The following is a 24076-nucleotide window of genomic DNA, read 5'->3' on the forward strand; positions in this document are numbered from 1 at the left end:
GCATACTGGAAAGTCCAAATTTTTTCCCCAAGCTTTCTGACCTTACTAGCTTGCCCTCTACAGAACAGTGAATTACTGTTATGGTCACACATTCTTTGTAGGTCATGGTTGTTAGTTACATCAGACCACTTTCTCATAGGTAGCCCCAAAGAACCCAAAGAGCCACAGAACACCAGAGACTCATCTAAAGTAAATGCCTGTGTTAAAATATAAATGAACAGACCTCAATTATCTTTCTGTAGAATAAGCCCTTGGGAAATTAGCTATGAATAAATCAGCTTGTCATCTAAATCTGTCAGCTATGAGAAATGGCCACTTTCTTGAAAATGTTATCCTCTAAAACAGGTTCATTTGGAGTTTTAAGAATAATTTAATACTTTCAAAGAATCATTATAGCCTTTTCATTATTGGTTTTCTAGACATTTAGATATTATTATTACCATTAGTGATAATAATAAACTTTAATAATAACTACAATTTTACATAATTTTTAAGGTTTAGATAGATAAATATGTAATAAATTGGCATAAACATAGTATTGTTATTCCCACTTTGAGGATAAGAAGATTGAGATTCAGAAGTTAAAATGATTCAGAGCTAGTATTTGAACTGAGGTCTTCTGATTCCATGATGCCCAAATCAGGCATTTTGATAACAAATATTATTTTAAAATTTTTTATCTTTGAAATTAATCTGAGTATAGAATCTACAAAGTCATTCGTGAAATTGGAGTTAGAGTTTGAATTTCCGCTTTAATATTCACTGACTATATGACTATATAATCGAGTCATTTAACCTCTCGTGGCCTGACTTTCCTTATTTAAAAAATAAGAAAAATAAATACTTGAGGTTCCTATAACACAAGATTATTATGAGGTTTACTTAACCTGAAAGTGCTGTAGAAATTTTCATTGTTATTATATTCATTTTGTTTTTCTCATTTTTTTGCTGGTATTCATTCAGATATTAATAATTAATGGACAAGAATATCCTATTTCATTCTTTTATATTTAATAAGTTTTGCATATAGTAAGCACTTAATAAATGCCTCATTCATTTATTTAATGTTCTATAGACTTTTATGAAAGTAGGTCAAAATGATTTTTTAAAATTGCATTGGGATGTAAATTCATCTTTTTTGTAAAACCACCAAGATATATTCTGGATAATTCTAGTAGCTGACAGGATGATGGAATGATACACAGCTCATCCTGTTTCTACATGGTTTTTATTTCTCCTACTAGATCTTTATAATTTGAAAGCTTTTCATTCTATGTAATTTGGAGATTATGACTATTTAGCTTGGCAATCTATATTAGTCAGTCGGTGTACAAGCATTTCTTAAGTACGTATTAGTGCCAGGTATTGTGCTAAGCCTGAGATACAAAAAAAGTCAATGCTCTAAAGGAGCTTAAGTCTTAAAAATATATGGGTTAATATTATGTCCAAGCAATTGTGAGCAATGGTTTTTATAATATGTTCCAGTTTCAGTACAGTTTGTTGAATTATTAATGATATTTTAAGGGTTGGATTTATTGTATGGAGACCTATTGTCTGTTAACTTGCAAAAGATAGAGGGATTTTACTGTATATAATTCCAGCCAATTGATAGATAGTGTAGTGGATAGAGACATATAAATGCGAGTTATCATTATTTTTATTAGGAAATGTAATATAGTGGAAAGAACAAATTCTATGTAATTAGTTAGGGAACCTTTTCTAGTTTTCCACTTATTAAGTGGGTGATCTTAGGACTACAGGAAGTAGATGGGGGGATGACTAAAAGAAATTCAGTTTTCTCATCTGTAAAATGAACATCATAATAGTATCTACCTTCCAGGATTGTTGAAAGGATAAAATGAGACAATATTTATAAAGCTCTTTGCAAACTTCAAAGAGTCCTATAAATGCTAATTATTATTACTAGGAGGTATGATATTGTGGAAGAATAGACTTGGAGTTAGGAAAAGAGCCTGATTCAAGTTTGCAACTTATTAGCTGAGTCATCTTGGTCCCACATGAAGTGGGCTGTGGTCAGAGGCTGCAACCCCAAAATAGACTTCCCTGAGGAGCTTTACTCTTGTCACAAGTCCTTGATACATGAAATACTTTGTTCTTCCTTATAGAGATGCAGCTTTTATTTGCTTTGCATCTCACTTCCTGTGGCCCTTTGGTATTAGAAATTACATCTTTTAGAGTAGGTAGGACCAAGCCAGAAGCTACCCAACTGAAGCACATCTAGACAAGAAAAGCTATGATTGAAAGAGACAGAAATTTAGTGACAGAAATTTGTTAATATGACAGAAATTGTTAATACCAAATGTAATATGTATTGTCACTCCCTTAAATGATTCTTGTAATGTTAGAATTTCAGTAATTTCCTTACATTCCAACGCTTAAGATATTTACTTTTGATTAAGTTGAACTGAATCACACACTCTAAGTCCCCCAACCCGAGGGCTTTGCCTTCTGGGAGATTCCAGCTCAGGCTGGATGTCCCCTTGTAACATTCTTGCTTCTTTCCATTGAGATTCATGACAAAAGGACAATATAACCAGAATGAAGTGGCTTTTCTTGCCCAACTTGCCATGGGCAACTGAGATCTCATGATCAGGACTTGCTACCATGTACTATCTTCTTTCTCTTTCCTTCTGAAGGTATAAAAAACTTTTGTGTGAGTCTTGAAGTTGGGAAATCCATTGGACATCTCTCAGGGTGACAGGTTTGTTACACTGTTACCTCAATTAAAAACAATTTATTTCTCAACTTATGGCTTTGGTTTATTTCAGGACTTGACACTGGAAAAAGTTTTTATAACAACTGGTTGAAGAAATAAGGAATGTTTAGACTTAGAGTGAACACTATGGCTCTGTTTTGACAATTCAAGGGCAGTCACATGAAGGAGAGAAAACTTGTTTCAGCAGCTTCTAGGACAAAGATATAAGGGAGGAGGAGTTCTAGAGGAAGATTTTAGTTCAACATAAATGTAACACTAGGTGTCACTGTGGAGCAGGAGGGTCTGTGTTTTCATTTTCCCTTATCAAGCAAAAAGAGGTAAGAGTGTAAGTTCTCACATAATACACCTATGGGCCAAGTGGGAAGTGGAACTTTATCCTCTAGTCCCAAATAGATTCCCCCTTCAGTAAAAAAGTGGAATTTTGTCTTTGAGAACAGCACCCACATTGTCCAAAGGGCTATGTCGGTAATTGATTATTTTAAGGACAATACAAGCAAATTTCAAGATTTAGGGTTCTCCTTGGAACACTTACAGGTTCATTCATAAAACTAAACTGCAACTTGATCGTCTCTAGTTATATATTTTAATCTTCTATGGCAGATTTCTAGTCTAGATAACCTGTGTACTTTGGCCACATAATGAGAAAGTAGGGTTCAATAGAAAAGACCCTGTTATTAGGAAAGATTGAAGGCAAAAGAAAAAGGGGACAGCAGAGGATGAGATGGATAGATAGTACCATGGAAACAGTGAACATGAACAGACTTCAAGAGATAGTGGAGAACAGAAGAGTGTAAAATGTTATGATCCATATGGTCACAAAGAATCCGATTCAACTTAATAACAACCTCCCTGCCAATCTGTTATCAAATAACAACACATCAGTAGTCAGTGGAACCAAATTCATTTATAAAAGAGAATAAGCTTACAAATTACAAATAACCATTAAGGTAGTGCAGCAGTTGATGCAGTGGACTGCAGATAGAAGACTGGACTTGGAATCAGGAAGATTTGAGTTCAAATGATGACTCAGGTAGTTGCTAGCAATGTGATCCTCAGCAAGTGATTTAATGTCTGCTTTAGTTTCTTCAGTTGTTAAGTGTGAATAATAGTAGCCCTCACTACCCAGAGTTGTTGTGAAGATAAAACGAAATATTTGCAAAAGGAGAGAAAAGATCACCTTTCAGTTGTGCCTAAAGTGACTGAAGAAGGAAAAGGGGGGATGAAAGGAGATATATTTCCATGATTCAGTTTAGCAACTAATGGGTAGAAGAAATAGAGAATGGGATAAGTTTACCTGGGTCCTAGTAACACTCCAAGAAAGTCACGTTTAGGGAATAGCAAGTTCTGTCCAAATAGTTTATAGATTCAGAAGATCAGAAATGCAGAGACAAAGTTCCAATAGTCTATGAATTTATTAGTACCATACTACTTCTTCAGAGTAATCATAATGTATTCTGTATAGATGTAAATTATTATTCATACATAAGTTGTAATTACTAATGTGAGATTTTTGTGATAAAAATGTGTCCTCTCTCAATTTGGAGATTTTTTTAAAATGACTATCAAGGGCCATGTGATTTTTCTTAGGTTATTAGGTATGCAAAATTCTGTTTGAGCTCATGCTCTAAATTGTAGGTGTTTGGTTTGGTGTATAGATATATTGCAAGAGTAATCATTTACAAGTTAACAGCAAAGGAATTGGACAAGCCCAGTCTTTACTCCAACTATCCTTTAAGGGACATTTCAGAATTAAGTCATACCTTTTATTTCTTGACCTGAAGGACACTATCTACTCAACGATCAGAAGCAGAAAATTCTACACTGGGATTCATCACCACAACTGTCAGTTTCCAACAGCTAAAAACTCTTAAAAATTGACAGTAAAATTGGTACAATTATACAAGAAAAACTCTTTTTAGGATATATCCATTATCAAAAAGACAATTTGCAAACAATAGCTATCTTGTTTATTTCACATAAACAATTCCATAAACATTTATTAAATAAGTACTTAATATGTATACATAAAAGACAAAGTGGAATAGTGTACAAAAGGGTTAACTTTCTTTTTGTGAAGACTTCAAGCACTATCTCTGACACATACTAATTACATGACTGATATAATTTATTTAATCTGTCAGGGGGAAGGAAAAGGAATAAATATTTATTAAATACCTACTATGTGACAGACACTATTTTACAAATATTGCCTCATTTAAACCTCACAAGCACAGGAAATAGGTGCTATTCTTCTTTTCACTTTATAGTTATTGAAATTGAGGTAGACAGAAGTTAAATGACCTGCCCGAGCCATACAACTAATAAGTATCTAAAGCCAAATTTGAACTCAGATTTTCCTGACTTTAGACCAGACATCTCAAGCAGCTTTGAAGTTGCTTCAGGCAACTCTCATGGATTATAAATTATAAATGAGCTTTGCATTGGTGGAGGGAGTTATTAAATTATCCACACTAATGAAGTCACAGGTCTAGACTTTTAAATAAGTACAAGTTACTATTCTGGAAGATGGATATAATAATATGAAAAAATCATGTAGTTACAACAGTAACTGTAAGATTCTAACAGAAGAGTAAAACTGTTGGGAAAAGTTTGGTTTTTTTGCCCAGAGAAGTGTAGTTTTCAATTACTCTACAAAAGAGAGTGAGTTTAATGATTCTTCACTTGCAAGTCAAGACAACACCTGTTATGTCATTGGTCCTCTTTGAAAATGAAGGATGAACAACAATAAATAAAATATATACACGAAAAATGGAAAGAGCTGGAAAAAGCTCTAAGTTTTTAGGCATTAACAAAGGAAATCACAAGCCCCTAGAGGAATCAGGGAAAATTTCATGAACAATGAGGTGGTCTAAGAGCTAGATACTGAAGGCAGAAGATTTTTAAGAACTAATTTGGGGAGGAAATTTATCCCAAATCCATGTAAAGAACAGAAAACATCAAGTAGTCTAGTTTGACTAGAATGTTGAGTTTGTTATGGAACAGAGTTTTACTAAGAACCAGAAAAGTAGGTTAGAGCCAGATTGTGGTGAGCCAGAAATGCCACTTATTTCATCTGGTAGGCAATTAGGAGAAGACTCTCAAACAGGGGAGTGGCAACACTACAAATGTACATTGGTTTGGAAATGGTGGAGATTAAAGGTAGAAAGTCCAGTTAGAAGCCAATTATATTAGTCCTAACTAGAGGTAATGATGGCCTAAACTAAGGTAGTGTGACAGGGTGAGTGAAGAAGAAAGGATGAATTTAAAGAATATTATAGGAATATACATGATAGCACTGGGCAACCGAGTAGACGATAGAAGGATTATCCTTTTCCTTATTTTGTTATTCAGTCTTATCTGACTTCATGGCTCAGTCATGGAGGTCTTTTTTGGTAAAGACTAGAGTGACTTACCATTTCTATCTCCAGTGGATTAAGGCAACAGAGGTTCAGTGACTTGCCCAGTTTCACAAAGTTATTATTTGAGACCAGATTTAAGCTCATCTTCCTGATTCCAGACCTAGTTCTCTACCTTTCTGAGTTATCTGATTTCTTGACTTTTGGTCATGGGATCATAGATTTTTAGAGTTGTTTAAGGAGATTAGTGGCAAAAATTCCCTTCCTGAAACATGAATTTCCAATAGTTAATCTCTGATCACCTCCAGTACATAATTTAATGAGGTATCCAATTATGTTTTCAATTCAACTTAAATTCAACAAGCATTTGTTATATATCTAAATTGTTTAGAGTACTCTGATTGTTTTGGAGGAAAGGCAAATTTTAAGATCTAATTTCGAGGGTAGAAGGACTATGATATACAAAGATAAATAGTAAGCAGATAGGTGGTTCAGTAGATAGTATTGCTTGGATTTGGAAAGACCTCACTTCAAATCCTGCCTTAGGCATTCACTAGCTCTGTGACCCCAGAGAAATCACTTGACCCCTATAAAGTTTGTTCATCTATAAAATTCAGGATAATAATAGCACCTACCTCACAGGCTTATTGTAAAGATCAATTGACATAATATATGTTAAGTACTTTGCAAACTTTAAGGTGCTGTATAAATGCTAGCTATTGGTTTATAGCTATCTCATGAAAGAACTAACTAGTAGAGCCAAGTTTCATAACATATTCCTCATTCTTTTCTGCTATTATTATCAGATGGTCTACCAGAATCTTTCTCTTTTCATGTTAGAAGCAGAATTAACACACAAACAAATAAACAGAAGAATATTAGTTTATTGATCCAGGGCCAAGTTTGACTTCTGGTTCCTTCTTGTAACCATTATTCACTTTTTATCACAGTTGAATTAGACAGGTATCAATAATTTGCTTAACATTATGCTCCACCCCTCTTGACATAATTGATTCCTTCCTATTTTACTCTAGTTTGTTCTGAATCTAGGCTTTGGCACTGATAACAGGGTTACTAGGTGACCTTTTTGCTGATATTTTAAAAGAGATTCCGGAGGAATTCACTCTTTTTAACTTCCTTCTTCTTTGAACTATATAATATAGTGGGAAAAACACTGGATTTGGAAATAAATTGCTTTCTATCATGAGTCAGAAGACCACCAGGGAAACTGTGGAGATAGGTTTAATAACTTTGCCTCCCCCTTTCCCACTCTTGCCCTTTCATGCTCACAATGTCAATCTTGTTCCTATAGGAATTGTGGTGTAGATCTGAGGTAGTTAGGATTAACTTTGGTTGCCCCCAGGACCAGGTGGATTGACCTGGGACCCAGTTGTGGACCCTTTGGACAAGAAGACTATAAGAGCAGTTTTTAGAATTTTTTTTTCCTAGAACTTTGGTGGGAATCTCCTGAGACCTTCTAAGGGGAACATTCTTGCTTTTAACCTTGCTTATAGTTTTTATTTTCCTGAGTTGCTTTTCACTACCATAAAAACTACTTCTACTAAAAGTATTAACATATGGGTTTTTTGTTTGTTTTCATTTGTTTGCTTTAGTAAGAGGATTGCTTATTTGAACCCTTGGACTGTGACTAATATATTATACCAAATGTAGAAGTTCTGCTTCTTTGAGCAAGTTCAAATCTTAGCTCTGCTGCTTACTAGTTGCATAACTTTGTATAAGTGACTTAAATCCCCCTGGCCTCAGTTTCCTCATCTTATGGAATAAGAAATTGGAAGAGATGACATTTAAGGTGGCAAAGTTTAAGTAACAATTGATTTGGAGTCAGGGGATTAAGGAAAGATTGGAACTGCCTTTTTCTGCCTGGGTGATTTTGCTTCCCTGGGCCTAATTTTCCTCACTATAAAATAATGATATTGGTCTAGAACAATAGTGAGGAACCTTTTTTCTGTCAAGGGTGATTTGGCTATTCATAAGACCATCTGCGGGCCCTACAAAATGATCAACTTATAGAAATCAAGCAGTAGGAGAGTTTTCTACTTAGCTTTCAGCTCATCATTGCTTATGGTTAATTATGAAATGATTCTAGGACCTCATAGGGATTCCCTACTCCTGGTCCAGAAGATTACCTCTAAGGCCCTCCAGCAAGTATAAGGAGCCTAGACTAGGATTCTACTAAGTGAACATGCAATTAACATTTCTTTTTTCATTTGTAACCATATTATGCTTCTCTCTCTCAATTGCTCTCTCCATATGATTGTGTGCATGCATATGTATATTAAATGTATGTGTATATATAAATATAAGTACTGCATGTATATTTCCTGTATATATATATATTTATACATACACAAACATATATAAATATATATACACATAGGTATAATATTCTCTTTTCCCTTACTAACAATGGATTTCAAATCAATAACCCTTTTAATGACATTGCCCCTTTGGGGGTCCAACTTAATTTGCAGCACTAATTGATTTGTAGCTTAGGGATAGTAAATGGAAACCACTTTGGTCAAAATAACTCAAAGACTGTACATATTTGTAACATATTTAAAAGGAGTTTCAATGAATATAGTCTACTTTTAAATGAATTCTTCTTTCTCTATTTTTGTTTAGAACTATGGAGAATCTTCAATTTCATAGACATTTTGCACAACACTTGATATACTTATCATAGAGATTACTATTTTAAACATTTTTATGTGAAAGAAGACAAAATCATGCTACCTCTATTTTGGTCATCCTCTTCATCCTCCTAACCCTCCCTCTCATTATTATTTTGAAATCTGTCCCAAGGTTATATACTTTGTAGTAGGTTAGCTTTTGCCTTGTTCTGAACCAAGCAGAGATTTGCTGGTCAATGTTTAACAAATGGTTTGGAGAGGAAAAAATGTATACTGGACAGACTGGTTTAAACTGCATTAATCTCTCTCCATTATTTTCTTTAAGTCTAGATAATTAAGAAAGCAAACAAATTAAAATCTGATTTGAAGCATTTGCCTATTTGCAAGGTTTAAATGCTCGTATTGAACAATAGCTCTCCTGTCTAAGCTGCTTCTAATTCATCTCTTGAAACTAAGCCTTTATGCTACTTCCTGGCCATTTCCAAACTAAGTGATTACTTGAGACAGTTAATGAAGCTTTGGATAAAGCACTAGGCAAAAGAATCAGGAAGACTTGAGTTCAAATTTAGCTTCGGACACTGTGTCACTCTGGGTATGTTTCTTAACCTCACTTTCCTCAACTATAAAAGGGAATAATAAAAGCAATTCCCTAAAAGGTTATTGTGAAGATCATACGAGTTAATATGTGTAAAAAGCACTACCTGGCACATAGGTGTTATATAAATACTTATTTCCTTCTCTTTCCATTAAGTACAGCACAACTGGTTCTCTCACAATATACATATATAATTATGCTCTCTTATTTGTAGGTCTTACTTATTTACTTACTTATGTTATATTCCTATTCCTAACCCTTGTAGTAGAACCTGACAAATAGTGTTTAATAAGTACTTTATCATTCATTATTATAAATTTCAATTAATGCTTTATTTCCTAGTAATAGATATACACTGTAAAAAAACAACAACTGACATTTCTATAACATGTGAAAGTTTGCAAACTTGTTCTCACAACTCTAAGGATAATTTAATACAAATATTATCTTTAATCTACAGATAACAAAACCTGAGAAACTGTGATTTTCCTAAGATTACATGGCTATTAGGGAGGCAGCCAGGTGGCACAGTAGACAGAGCACCATAAAGATCAGAATTCAAATCTGGCCTCAGATACTTATTAATTATGTGATTCTGAGCAAGTCATTTAATTCTGTTTGCCTGCTTTCTTTGTAGTACCCAGAAACTGGAAACTGAATAGATGCCCATCAATTGAAGAATGGCTGAATAAATTGTGGTATATGAATATTATGGAATATTATTGTTCGGTAAGAAATGACCAATAGGATGATTTCAGAAAGGCCTGGAGAGACTTACACGAACTGATGCTGAGTGAAACAAGAAAGACCAGGAGATCATTATATACTTCAACAACAATACTATACGATGTCAATTCTGATGGACCTGGCCCTCCTCAGCAATGAGATGAACCAAATCAGTTCCAATGGAGCAGTAGTGAACTGAACCAGCTATGCCCAGCAAAAGAACTCTGGGAGATGACTAAGAACCATTACATTGAATTCCCAATCCCTATATTTTTTCCCATCTGCATTTTTGATTTCCTTCACAGGCTAATTGTACAATATTTTGGAGTCTGATTCTTTTTGTACAGCAAAATAACGGTTTGGCATGTATACTTATTGTGTACCTAATTTATATTTTAATATATTTAACAGTTACTGGTCATCCTGCCATCTGGGGGAGGAGGTGGGGAAGAGGGGGAAAATTGGAACAAGAGATTTGGCAATTGTCAATGCTGTAAAGTTACCCATACATATAACCTGTAAATAAAAGGCTATTAAAATAAAATAAAAATTCTGTTTGCCTCAGTTTTCTCATCTGTAAAATGAGCTGGAGAAAATGACAAACTACTCCAGCATCTTTGCAAACAACAACAACCCACAAGATATCACAAAAATTGGACATGATTGAAAAATGGCTCTTAGACATCTAACATGGATTTTAGAATTAAGTTTTTTGACCCTCAGTTCAAGATTATGGGTACCTGCCAGACTGGTGCCTATTTATATGATCTAGTCCTGTTGAAGGAAGGAAACTGAGGATCTAATATGAACCTTGCCTTTTTTCATCTGCTTACTGATTTAGGGTATCCATCTGGTTTTCTCCATTCTGACTAAATGATTGATCCACTTTCTTTTCCCAATATATACTTTGTGGATCATGATTTTGACACCACTTCTTCAATTCAATTAAACTATTTGATTTTAAAAGTATGTACAACATGTAAAGCACTAGACTAGATGCTAGATATTTTCAGTCACTAAAAAGATGCTGTAGAAGGGCAGCTAGGTGATACAGTAGTGTTGAGCCTAGAGTTAGGAGAACCTGAGTTCAAATCTGGTCTGAGATACTTGATTTGTATTGACTGTGTACCCAAAGCAAGTCACTTAATCCCAATTGCTTTGCCAAAAAAGAAAAAAGAAATATGCTATAGCCTAAAACCTTTTATTTCTCTCCATTGCCTTAAGGGTCACCCACCAGTTTGATTCTTTAGAGCTTGTACTGAACAGGTAGATTACTTCAATATATCAATGTTTAGGAAGAGGAGAAGGAAAAGTAAATACTCTCTATATAGTGCCTACAATGTGTCAGGTACTGTGCTTAGTGCTTTAAAATGTTCTCATTTGATCCTCACAATAGCCTTGTTATTTTACAATTCAGGAAACTGAGGCAGGCAGAAGTTCAGACCTTGCTAGTAAATGTCTAAGATGAAATTTGAATTCCGGCCTGGGTCCAGACTCACTCTCTCTTCCACTGCTTTACTTAGCTGCCTCATCTGCCTGGACCTGTGATATTCATGAATATATTCCCTCCAACGAAAAAGATCGAAAGTCATCCATATCTGTACAATCATTGTAACTCACCCCCCCCCCATCCACATCCTTCCATAAATTTGCCACAGGGGGTATTTGCAACATGCTGGGAATCTTCCTCAAGTTCTCTTGATATTGTAAGAATTCCAGTGAAACATGTGGACTGTCTCTTAGTTATTTTCTGTTCTTGCCAGGAAATAAGCCCACTTTTTCTGGCCTATATTTCTTTGATGACATTATTTATTCCACTTCCCCTGCATAATTTCTTGTTTGCAATGTGTTACAGGCTTCTCACACCCACCATGTACCTTCCCACTGCCCTTTGGATGATATTCAACTTCAATTATTCAGATTGCAGCATTTTGTAAAATGTTCTTGAAGGGAATGAATAGTAACTGTCTTGATACTCTTACAGTAAATAAAAATATAAAACAAAAGAAAGTAGCATCCAAATTGAAGGATGGCTCACTGTTTCTCCTGAGAGAAGCAAAGAAATGAACTGACAGATGTAATGATAGTATTTATCATTCATTATTATAAATAAAAAAAAAACTTTCATGTAAAATTTGGTCATCTTTTATTACAGTGCTCAGGATAAGTATTAACAAAAAGATCACAGATTTCTCCTGATTGTTGAGAGTTTGCCATTTCTAGGTACCCCTAAAACAAGCACAATGCATTCTGGTAATCTTCATGTTTTGCTAATGTAAATTTACTCTTTTCCCTCCCCGCCCCAAGCAGTAATCAAGGTAACACTATCTTTCCTGAAAAGAAAGTGTCATTAAATTTTCTTATGATTTTATTCACCATCCTTCACATTTCCCAAACAAGAACAATCTTCTCTGGGTACTTTTTCTCTATATGTAGTTGTCTTACTCCCAGTTGTTAGTGCTTTCTCCTTTCTCAAAATGCTATAAATTTACTTAATTATAGGCTTAAACCCACCACCACTTCAGTAAAATATAAGATCCTCAGGGGTAGGAGCTATTTTGTTTATGTGTGTATTGTTCATTAGGAATTACTTGATGGATAATAGATACATAAGTATTCTAGCCAGCAAAATTTACAGTCATTTTAAAATGCCAGACTAAAGAGTTTATATTTTATCCTTTAGGAAATGAAAAGTTCCTGAAGGTTTTTTAGCAAGAGAAGGACAGGAAAATTAGTTTGGCAGCTGGGTTATATAGGGGAGAACCTGGAAGCAGAGTGATCAGTTAAATAATTATTACAGCCTGATCAAGGGTAGTAGTCATGTAAATGGAGAGAAAGGAATGGATTTGAGATTATTTTCCATTTATACTGGATATATACATAAATCTTTTACATTGTTAGTTGGGCAGCAAAGTGGCAGTGGACAGAGTGCCGAGTCTGGTCAGGACTTGAGTTCAAATCTGACCACAGATGTTTACCAGATGCATGACCATGCACGTCACTAAATCTTGTTTGCCTCAGTTTCCTCATCTGTAAAATGAATTGAAGAAGAAAATGTTGAATCACTCCAATATCTTTGCCAAATAAAATCCCAAAAGGGATCTAAAGGTAGGACACTACTGAAGAACAACAATGTTGTCTCCTCCAAAAAAATGAATTTCCTAAAGGCAGAGATTGTATGTTTGCCTTTCTTAGTATTTCTATTGCTTAACATGGTGCCTTGCACATAAGTGCTTATCTACTAATCTACTAATTGAGATGTTGTTGGGGCAGAATTGACAAGGTTTGCCAACTAATTGGATGTGGAAAGATGGAGTGAGAAAGAAGAGAGAGGCAAGGATAACACAAAGATTGAAAATTTGAGTCACTAGGAGGATAGTAGTATCTTCAACAGAAATAGTAAATTTCAGCATGGGGTGTATTTATGGAGAAGGGGAAGATAATGAAGCCCATTATAGATATGATAGAATAGATATAGTGTAGGAAATAATATACTAGACCTGATTCCAAGTCCCACATTGTTAGCTGTATGATCCTGGGCAAGTTAACTTTTGGGCTTTAGTTTTCCAACTTTCCAGCCCAATTTCATACTATTCCCTTTCATGAATTTGATAATTTAGGGAAACTGGATTAATAGTTATTTCGTGATCTTGACATTCCATCTTCTTTCTCTGTCTTTATATCATTTATATATCCTATTCAGATAATATTTACCATATTGTTTTCTCTCAGTCATGAATAAAAAAATAAACTTTGTGACATAATATTTTCATAATTGGTTATAATCTATTAATTTAGCAAGTAGGGAATTAATTTATGTTTTTTTATAGTCATTTCAATCATCTTTTACCATTTGTGACCCCATTTGGTATTTTCTTAGTAAAGATACTAGCTTTTCATTTCCTTCTTTAGCTAATTTTGCAGATGTGAGGTAAAGTGGGTGAAGTGTCTTGCCCAGAATCACACAGCTAGTGATTATGTGAGGCTAGATTTAAGTCTGGATATCTTCTTGATTCCAGACCCAGTATCTCTATCCACTAAGCTACTCTATTGCCTCTTAGGCAAACTGGGTGAAATGACTTACCCAAGATCGTGTAGCTAGCAAGTCTCTGAGGACAAATTTGAATTTTGGTCTTCCTGACTTCAGTCTCACAGCTCCATCCACTGAGTCATCTAATTGCCTCTAGTATCTAGGTTGACAACAGCCAATTCTCTAGTGGCCTCAAAGAATGTTTGCAAAAATCTATTTATATTGAGTAGAGTCTGTGAAGGGGGTAATCCCTCTAGATCAAGGTTGTGGCTTCTTTCTTCTTCCTCTCCTGCTGCTGAAGGTTACTCCAGGGAGTCTGTGTCCTCAGATTATCTTCCTCCTTGCTTCTCCAGTCCCTGAGGACAGATTGCTGCTGCTAAATAGTCAGGAATTCTATATTTTCTTGGTCCATTTACATAAAATCCTCCTGAGATATTCATCATATGAAGTGACACTCCTGCTTCTTTAGTTATCTTTTATTACAAATGAATCTCCAAAGCTAGAGAAGGGTTGAATTTTACACATCCAGAGCCTAGAAGAGGCCTTTGCAAAGATGCAGGGCCATTTGTCCACTGGCCAAGGTCAAGGTTAAAGGGCAGATTGGGGAGGAGGTGGTGGTGGTCTAGATACAACTTTTACTGAATCAGACATAGTCATAATAAAGGGAAGGGTAGATGGTGGGAAGCAAGTTAGAGCAATTGAAGGGAGAAAGTCAAGCTAACCCCAGGTCCCTGGCTTCCTCAGTCAGTCAGTGGTCCTGGGTTCTATAAAAGAAGGGAGGGAATACTGGCTGCAGGTGTTGGGGTAGGTAGGTTAACCCATCTTCAGTTTGGTGACTACAGTCAGGGGCTCTGAAAACACATGTGCTATGAGATTTTAGTGGGGACTGTGAAGGGGTTCTTCCCTCCATTTATCTTTTGGGGAGTGGATCCAGCAGTCTTTGGGCCTGCCTCCATCCTTACTCACCTGGTTGACTGCCCTACTAAAGATGAAACTGTGACTTCATGCAAATTATTGTTATGACTTCCATATTACTAATCAGGAAATTCCTATCTCCCATTATAGAATCAATTTTGTTGTGATATTTAGTGATCCCCATATTTAATGCCTTCCAAATTTTTTCGTGAAGAAATTATCCATGAATGATAGCAGAAGAATGCACAGAAACTGTGCTCTCTTTTGTTTCTTAAACTTGAACCCTATCTTTCAGCATTCTTTTCATCTTATGTCTGTGTAGCTGAAATAAAAAAGTAACTAAGTGAATATAAAACTTGTTTTAGAGGTCATTGCTAAATTTATTGTAGAATTTCTCTATTTTATCCTATGTAATAAACGTTGACACATTCATGGTGGTTTTTTTGTTTGTTCTTATCCTGGTCATTATAAAATGAGAGAATCAATCACCTCATATATAGAAGAACCTATAAACTTTTCTTTCTTCTACAACTTCTGTTTGTCTTCTTGGTTCATTTATCAGTCAGTTAATAAACATTCATGAAGTGTCTACTCTGTGCCAGGCACTGTGCTATAGATATAAAGTGAGGGAGAAGACAGTTCCTGCTCTATGTTAATACTGATGTATTTGTTTCTTCCTGGAATACATCAATTTGTTTATTGGACAAAACGTAGATATTTAATTATAAAATTGTCTATAGTCAGCTTAAGAACTGTATAGTTTTTAAATCTCCTATCCCTTTTACTGTATTCCACTAATATCACTGTAGAATTAGAAGTAAAAGTAGGTCACACAGGATTTAGGAACATATAAAAAAAAAATTTTTTTTTGTTTCATCAGTTGCCATGGCCAGAGAATTCTTCTCTTAGTATTAGCCACTCTGGAGCCAGTAGGTCATGAGCCTCTCTCTATACTTAGCTAGGTTGGTACTCAGATAACAAATTTAGTCTATCACTCAAAGCCTTTCCAACTTGGTACATACACTCTTCTGGAATATCCTTCCAGGGTCACCTTTGCCCTGTAATGAAGAGGTGAAAACAGGTTTTGATAGAATGCTTCTCCTTATCTGGTCCCATCAGTGTGACCAAAAAAAGACCGGAGTAGGAAAATTGGATAGTTTAAGAGTGTCAGGAAATGAATTTGAAGAAAGTATATAGGAAAAAAAAAAATGTATATATGTGTAAAAGAATATGAAACTGAAAACATAGAGGCATTTGTTTTAGTTTACAGTTTGCTGCCAAATGCCAAATGCTGCCAATAAGCTGATATTAATTAAAAGCTTTACACAAAAAGTATGGTTAACAAAGAATCCTGATAAAATGTCAGCGAGTATAATGTCATCACTACTAACCAGAGTCCTGCCCTGTCACATATAGATGGATGGATAAGCACTTAAATGCTGCTGGAGTGTGTCCTGTCTGCCAGGAGGTTTATAAAAAGTCTTGGATTACATTTTCAATGTCGTCCTCCTTTTTCAGATGCACAAAAGATTTTTGTAAAGATGGTTTTATTTGTATTGCTGGTAGCAACACAAACCCTTCAGCATGCCTAGCATAAACTTAAAGGGCTTGACTTTGAAGTAAGTTATAAAACAAAAGCAGGCATATATTTCTCTAGTATAAAATATCTTTAGAGCTTTGGGATTTTCCCCTTAAGTGTGGGAATTTCCTCAGAAGTTATTAAAATACACACAAGCACCACATACACAGAGCCTTCTTTCTGGAATTTTTTCTTATTTGCTAATTCAGTTCTGTTATGAAGTTTTCCTGCTGTTGCGAATGAATTCTGATCCTTTACTTAATGGCCCTGCCAGAGCTGAGGAGAAAAACCACCTTCTACAGTCTCCCACCACACCCTGCCCCCCCTTTCCTCGCTTCCTCCTGGAATACCCACTGCAGTATTTTATTGCAGGGTCTGCTGAGAGAGGTTTTACATGCAAACTTGAGTAGGAGATTTCGTAATCCAATTCCAAGAGCCGGAACTCTGTATTTAAAAGATGTAGTTCTGAAGCTTGACCAAGTCGCTTGAAACCTGTTGACCTTGGACACCTTGACCTCTCTGGACCATCATCTGTTAAACGCTTGAGATTAAACTAGATGACTTCAAAAATCCTTCCTGCTCGAAATCTATCATTTTATGAAATCATTTGTCTAGCTTATCACCTAGCAGCCATTCATAACTTCAAGACAACCAGCAACAGGCACCATTTTGAGAATGGCTTGTGATTTCACTATATATAGAAAGGCCCTTAAGTACTGGGACCTGAAACACCAGAACGAGGAATCTCTTATGTCTTAGTACCAGGTGAATTTGGACCATGAGGAAAGGCAAGAGAAAAAGAGTAGGAGAGACGTTTTGACTCTTTCCAGGATGGGTGGAGCCCGTTCTCATTCAGGGAGCTTAATCTTCAAACTATTGCTCTACCACAAAAGGATTTGCCCTCTTTGTGATGGGAGAACACTGGCATAAGCGAGGCTCCTCCAAAGGGGTGGGGTTAGGGTGAAATGGGGATGGACTCTGGCACTGACTCTAGGGTGTGTTAACGCATGTGCACGTAAAACAGAAACACTCACACCCCCTCCCATACTTTGGAGCAGCGAAGAAGGGACTTAGAAATGTACTTAGACCTTGGAGAAGGGAGGGGATGATAATTCACTGGAGAGGGAATCGAAGGTCTCCTGAGTATGCGGCCACCATCCGGGGAAAGGGGAGGAAGAGCTCCCCGAACTCACAGACTCAGTTTAGGGAGTGGGGGGCATGGAGGAGGGGGGAAAAAGAGTTCGAAAGGCCAGCCGTTCCGGAGGAGGGGAACACGGAAAGCTCAGACAAGGTGGGGGAGGGGAGGAGCATTGAATGCTTAGACACAGCTGGCGGGTTAGGGGGCGGAGTTCGAACCCTCAGATACAGCCTGGAAGCTCGGCACAAAATGGTGGGGTGGGAAACACCGAAAGTGTCCAAAACCTCTGCGGGGGCTGGGGTGTTGAGTCTGGGCCCCTCCTCCGTGCCCACCAAATCTCTCCCCTCCCATCCCGATTTTTTTTCCAGGTGGATTAGCTTTCCAGCGGCTCGGGGAGGTCGGTGATTGGCAGTTCTCTCAGGAGCAGCTGGTCCCGCCCCCTCCCCAGCCCTGCCTCCGGCCCCCGATCCTCGGCCCCTCCCACCTCCATCCTCTTCTGTGGTAGAGTCGGTGCTCGAGTCTGGGTGGCGGGTAGTTCCCGCTCTGGCTCTATGCGCCTGCCTCGGGGTCTCATTCAGAAAAAAAAGAAGAAAAAAAAAGACGGGTGGATAGGAGGGAAGTGCGGCTGGTGAGGCGAACCGAAGAGGCGGCGGCAACGTCCACGGCCACCAGGAGTCCAGCGGGGAGGAGACGAGAGCCGCCGCGGCGCGTCCACAGCTGCCACCTTCCGAGGCTCCAGGGCTGAGCTGCGAGGAAGAACGAGTTGCTTTGAGCCTGCTTTCTCGGGTTAGCAGCCCCGGGCCCTCTTCGGGCAGGGCGAGCTCCGAGGCGACCGGTGCGGGGCTTCCCTTTGTCCGGGCGGGCGTCGCTGGGGCGAGGGAAGCCGCAGGCTCGGGCGGCTGCAAGGGGGCGGCGGCGGCGGCGACGGCGGCCGGGTTCCCGGGGTCGCGGTCGGCTGGGTTCCTCCTTTGCACCCCCCTTCCCGGGTCGCCGGTGTCGGCGGCTCGCTCCAGCCCGTGCCCCCAGCTCGTGTCCCGGCCGAGGCGATGCCGGACCAGATCTCCGTGTCGGAATTCGTGGCTGAGACCCATGAGGATTACAAAGCTCCCACCGCCTCCAGCTTTACCACCCGCACCACCCAGTGCCGGAATACGGTGGCGGCCATCGAGGAGGTAAGGCAGCGAGTTCTCCCTGAGCGGGCCGGGGTCCTCCCCCAGGGATGCCTACGGCACGATCCTGGGCCGACCTGGGCGGCGGCGGCGCGGAAACCCTGGGGAAGCCTTCTTCTTCCTCCTCCCCTGCCTCCCTGCCTCCCTCCTGCGGGCTCCATTGGCGCGGTTTGGATGCGCCCTGGGGACCATGGCCCGCACCCCCCCCTTTCCCTCCCTTGCCTCCAACCAGCTGAGAGCCGTGCCTCTCCTTCCCCGCCCTGGAGCTCAGCTTTCCTTCAGGAATTGCTTTTCCGCGCGCCTGTCTAGCTAGAGAAAAATCTTGGATTTGGACTCTTGAGACCTGGGTTCAAATTCAGAGCCTGCAGCTATTTGATCAAGGACTTACTTTCTCTCCTTCCCGCCTTGCACATTTCCTGGCCTTAGTTTCCTCCACTTTAAGTCTAGTATATCTTTTGATGGTTCCGAGCCCCGTTCCATTGCTAAAATTCTTGGACTTCCTGAGCTATGCAGAAACTGGGTCCTCTTTCCCCCCCACCTCTGACCCCCTATACACACAACCTCTTCCCTTCTCTATCCAAGGGAAAAGTTTCTATTCAGAATCCAGAAGCAGCAGGGTTAATCCTGTAGGGAACAGAAGCTCTTTGTTCCCAGTGTAGGTTGGTCTTAGGAAATCTGTTATTGATTGTTGGCCTTTTAGTCTTTAAATTTTTTTTTTTTTTAAATCCCACTCCTCATTACCTTTTGCTTTGTTTCCCCTCCGACCTACCCAACTTTTACCCCGAACTAAATTGATGTCTGGCAGTAAGGAACTTGTCTTCCTGAGCTGCTGCTTTTCCACCTTCTTGATTTTTGAGACTTGCCAAAAGCTTTTAGGTCCGGAAAGTTTGGGTTTTCCAGTGCCACCTTTTAGAAAAAAGAACGATTTCCTAAACTTCGTCTTATAACCTGCCTTGATTTTGTCATTTGTTATGGGGATTAACTATCAAGAGTTAATAGCTTTGTTCTGGAGACTCAGTTTGGGTTTGTCATCTACTTTCATTGCTATATATCCCCTCCCCCATGACTCCTGAACTTTCTTTGGCTTCTCAGAATCTGGTTAGACGGGGATTGAGCCTCGAATGTAAACTCAGCAGATTAGTATTAGACTGTGGTTTCCTTGAAATCATGGACTGTTTTTGTCTTTTTAAGTACTACCAGCACTGGCTGGCATGTAATAGTAGATGCTTAACAAATGTTGGTTGTCTTAAAAGTATCATTTGTTAGAGGGGTCATAAACATTAGGTGTTCTAGAAACTATAGTCACTATTAGATGATTATGTACTTTTATGTACTTTATAAGATATTGTGTATATGTGTGTGTTCGTGTGTATGTAAACATATATAGGACAGTAAATTAGGGAAAGAGTATCCTCAGATGCAGCACTCAAGACTGAGATCTGTAACAAGACCTTAGAAATCATCAACTAGATTAACCCTCTCATTTTGCAGGTGAATTCTTCTTCCTCCGGAAGGGGAAAATAACTTGTCAAGGTCACTCAGGAAGTTAAGCAGAACTCGTGGTTCTCTGAGTCCAGAGGCAGTGATTTGCAATAGCTTAGTTTTTACATCTTTGATCATCAGTCATCTGTATTTTACTTACTAAGGGTGCCCAGAAACTGCTTTTCTATTTTGAAAAGTACAGAATGAATGCTGCCAAATTAGATGTGATGTTATAATTAATTGACCTAAAGAGATTTCAGGAACAATATGAAGGTACAGAACTAATAACAAAATACAAAAAGTGAGGAAAGTTTTAGACATGACTGAGCTAGCTTGCAAACTGGTCAGGATTAGATTATAACTAAAAATTAGGAGCATAGGCTGCTTCTCGCTTTTTGTATATTTACACAAGCAGTTTGATTTCCAGTCACACAAAAACAGTGTCCCAAAATTCTTAGTGTAGTTTTAAGTAATTAAAGCTTAATCTTTTTCGTAGACCAAACATTAAAGCTATAGCAACATGTAAATAGGTGTTTATCCATTGAAACTGCATTAAGACTTTACAGACATCCTAAATAAGAATATTGAATCATCTTAGAAATTCTGCTTATTGGTTTGTTGCTATGGCTTTGATGTTTTGGCTTGTAGTTATTTTAGTAAAATTTAGTGAGGTGATCATAGATGCTAAATAGTCCTTAAGTATTCTCATTAATTCCTCTAGCTTTTAGGACAAATCATTTGTATGGCTGGTGATTAAGTGAAGAAACCCAACAATGATGTACTTAAATGGAGTGAAGCATTTTTCTTTTTCTATACTGAGGCAATTTTTGCTTGTTTAATTTAAAAAACACACTAAAGTCATTTGGAATTTTGATATGAAACATGAACATTTTGTATAGAACTACACATTTAATTTTTAAAGGCTATTAAATATATTCCTGTCCAGGATATCTCAAAAATTTCAGTGCAGTTTAAAGTAATTAAAACTTAAAACTGCGCTAAGGTTTTTTGGGACATCCTGAATAGAAATATTGAGTCAACATTTTGGAAATTTCTTGTTGGTATATTTCTATAGCTTTAATGTTTTGACTTGAAGTTATTTTAAGAAAAGTTAATGGAATAATATTCAGTACTTTAGTACTCATTAATTCCTCTAGACTCTTGGGCAAACCTTCTGTAGCTAGTGATTAAGTGAAAAAATATAACAATGATTTATTCAATGAAACAGAGCATTTTTCTTTTTCTAAATTGAGACAATTTTTGCTTGTTTGAATAAAAAGCAAAATCCACCAAAGATGTTTGGTATTCTGATAGGAAACATATTTAGGTGAACTTTTTGTATAGAATTGCATATTTGATTTTAAAAGATAATCTTGTCCAATTCTTGAAACTTTAATCATTTTATAGATTTGGAAACTGAGCTCAGATGAACTAAAAAACTTGTCATAAACTCATATGGTCATTGTTAGAGCCTTTACTAGAGGAATGTTCACTTTATTTTAAAAAATCTAGATTTAAAAATTTCATCAGCATAGGAACTCATTGTTTACTCTCTTCACTTGTTATTAGAGCGAGAGTTGTCTGTGTCATTGAGAGGATGAGTGACTTGCCTATAGTCATGAGGTATTTCTGTGTCAGAAGTACACTTTGAACTCAGATTCTCCTGACTCCAAGGTCAATCCTCAATCTGGGACACCATGCTTGCTACCTGCACTTTTTTCATAGGATCATAAGATCATACAGCCATCTAGTCAAATCCTTTCTTCTTTGACATATGAAGAGACTGCAACTCAGGGATGTTAGATGACTTGTCCAAAGTTAAACAGATAATAAATGTCAGAGGTGAGATTTGAACTGAGGCCCTTTGAAAGCAAAGCCAGAGTTCCTTCCACTGTACCAGGCTCTTACCATCTTTCTCCCTAAATCTTCCTTTTTCTATCTTCCCTGTTACTGTAAAAGACAATACCATCCTCTAAGTCCTTCAGGCTCATAGTCTGGGAGTCATCCTGGAAGCTACATCATCTCTCTACTTCCTCTATCCAGTCTGTTGCCAGGGACTGCCAGTTTCACCTTAGCAACATAACATCTCAAGTATGTCCCCTTCTTTTCTCTCTCAGCTACTACTCTAGTGCAAATTCTTGTTACTACCTAATGCCTGGGTAATAATAGCCTACTGCTACGGTTATCCATCTCAAGTCTCTCCCCACTCCAGTTGGCCCTCCTTTCAGTCACTAAAATTATTTTCCTAAAGCAAAGCTCCCACTGTGCCACCTTTCTATTCTGTAAATTTCAGCAGCTCTTTGGTGCCTCCAAGATCAAATACAAAATGCTCTGTTTCATATTCAAAACTCTTCATAATCTAGTTTTCTCCTCTTTCCAGTTTTCTTGCATTTTACATGTGTAAAGTTTTTTTTTTGATCCAGTGACAATGGCCTTCATGCTGTTCCATGAATAAGACACTCCTCCCTGGGTTAGGCATTCATTCTCTGGTGAACCCCCAGGCCTGGAAGGTTCCATTTCCTCTACCTGCTGACCTTCCAGGCTTCAAGTCCTAATTAGAGTGCATCTTTTAATGGAAGTCCTCCCCAACCCCTCTTAATTTTTACCTTTCCTTTCTTATTTTCTGTTTATCCTGTACAGCATGCATTGTATAGATTTGCACCTTGTCTCTCCATTAAATTGTAAGCTCCTTTAGGACAGGGACTGTCTGTCTTTTGCCTATTTTTGTATCCCAACTCACTGCCTGGCACATAGCAGGCACCTAATAAATGTTTATTGACTTAAGTGCTTTCCTTTCCATACAATTATGAAAACTGTAGCTTTAAGTTCGTAACTCTTCCTTTCCTCTATCTTCCCCTCACCCTCCATAATTGTAGAAGACTTAGGAAAGTCAGTACATTGTAAGGATTGTCATTAAATTTGGTTGGCATACTCATGTCTGATTAATTTTAGCTCAATAATTAGAACATCTTAAAATTCATGAAGCATGGGCAGGAGATTACCTTTAATCTCAGCTATCAGCTGATTACAAAGCTACTGGATTTTAGCAAAAAAAACCCCAAAAACCTACTAAAAGCCTGCTCTAGATTTTTTGCTTTGTGTCATTTAAATATAATAATCACTTATGCATACTGGTGCAGAGGCAGGAGGGTCCTCTTTCCAAAACTAATTAGTCTTAGCTCACTTAAGTGAATCCAATAAATAAAAGGCTGAATTTTACAAAATACAGTGCAAAATGATCTTCATAATGGCTAGTTTCTTACTAAACTAGATTCAAGTCCTTGTTTTGTTACTAGCTCTGTGATATTTGGGCAAGTCACTTGCCTTTTCTGAAGTTCCATTTCCTTATCTGGAAAATAAGAATAAAACCACCTATTTTACCTTGCTCTGGAGATGAAGATTAAAAACATATTGGGTGTATTTTTTAAACCATATAAGTCACTACATAAATATAAGTAATTATTTAAGGAATGTCATTTGCCTAGAAAATGTCTTTCTCAAGTTCACTCACAATATAAATTTTACAGGTAACAAATCCAGTTCACAAAGGTGCAGTGGAGAGATTGCCAAATTGCCAGACCTGAATTCTAATTTATCATGTACTACCTATATGACTTTGTGCAAGTCCTTAATCTTATTGGATTTCAGTTTTCTCATCTGTAAAAAAAAAAGGGGGGGGTGCTTTGACTAAACGTTGA

The 24076-nt window shown here is 37.5% G+C and overlaps 1 protein-coding gene across 4 annotated transcripts in view; it reads left to right on the forward strand.

Annotated features, from left to right (window-relative positions):
* The first annotated feature begins 18523 nt into the window (after positions 1-18523).
* Positions 18524-24076, forward strand: part of ASAP2 (ArfGAP with SH3 domain, ankyrin repeat and PH domain 2) — a 260499-nt gene continuing 254946 nt past the window's right edge. For 3 of the 4 annotated variants that reach the window (XM_051976083.1, XM_051976084.1, XM_051976085.1), the window contains exon 1: positions 18675-18899. In XM_051976083.1, the coding sequence (XP_051832043.1) occupies positions 18774-18899 (126 nt within the window). In that variant the 5' untranslated portion in view covers positions 18675-18773. Of the gene's footprint in view, positions 18900-24076 lie in introns of all 4 variants that reach the window. The other variant, XM_051976086.1, reaches the window with a different exon arrangement.

The sequence above is a fragment of the Antechinus flavipes genome, chromosome 2, assembly GCF_016432865.1.
Source record: "Antechinus flavipes isolate AdamAnt ecotype Samford, QLD, Australia chromosome 2, AdamAnt_v2, whole genome shotgun sequence".
Taxonomy (NCBI): domain Eukaryota; kingdom Metazoa; phylum Chordata; class Mammalia; order Dasyuromorphia; family Dasyuridae; genus Antechinus; species Antechinus flavipes.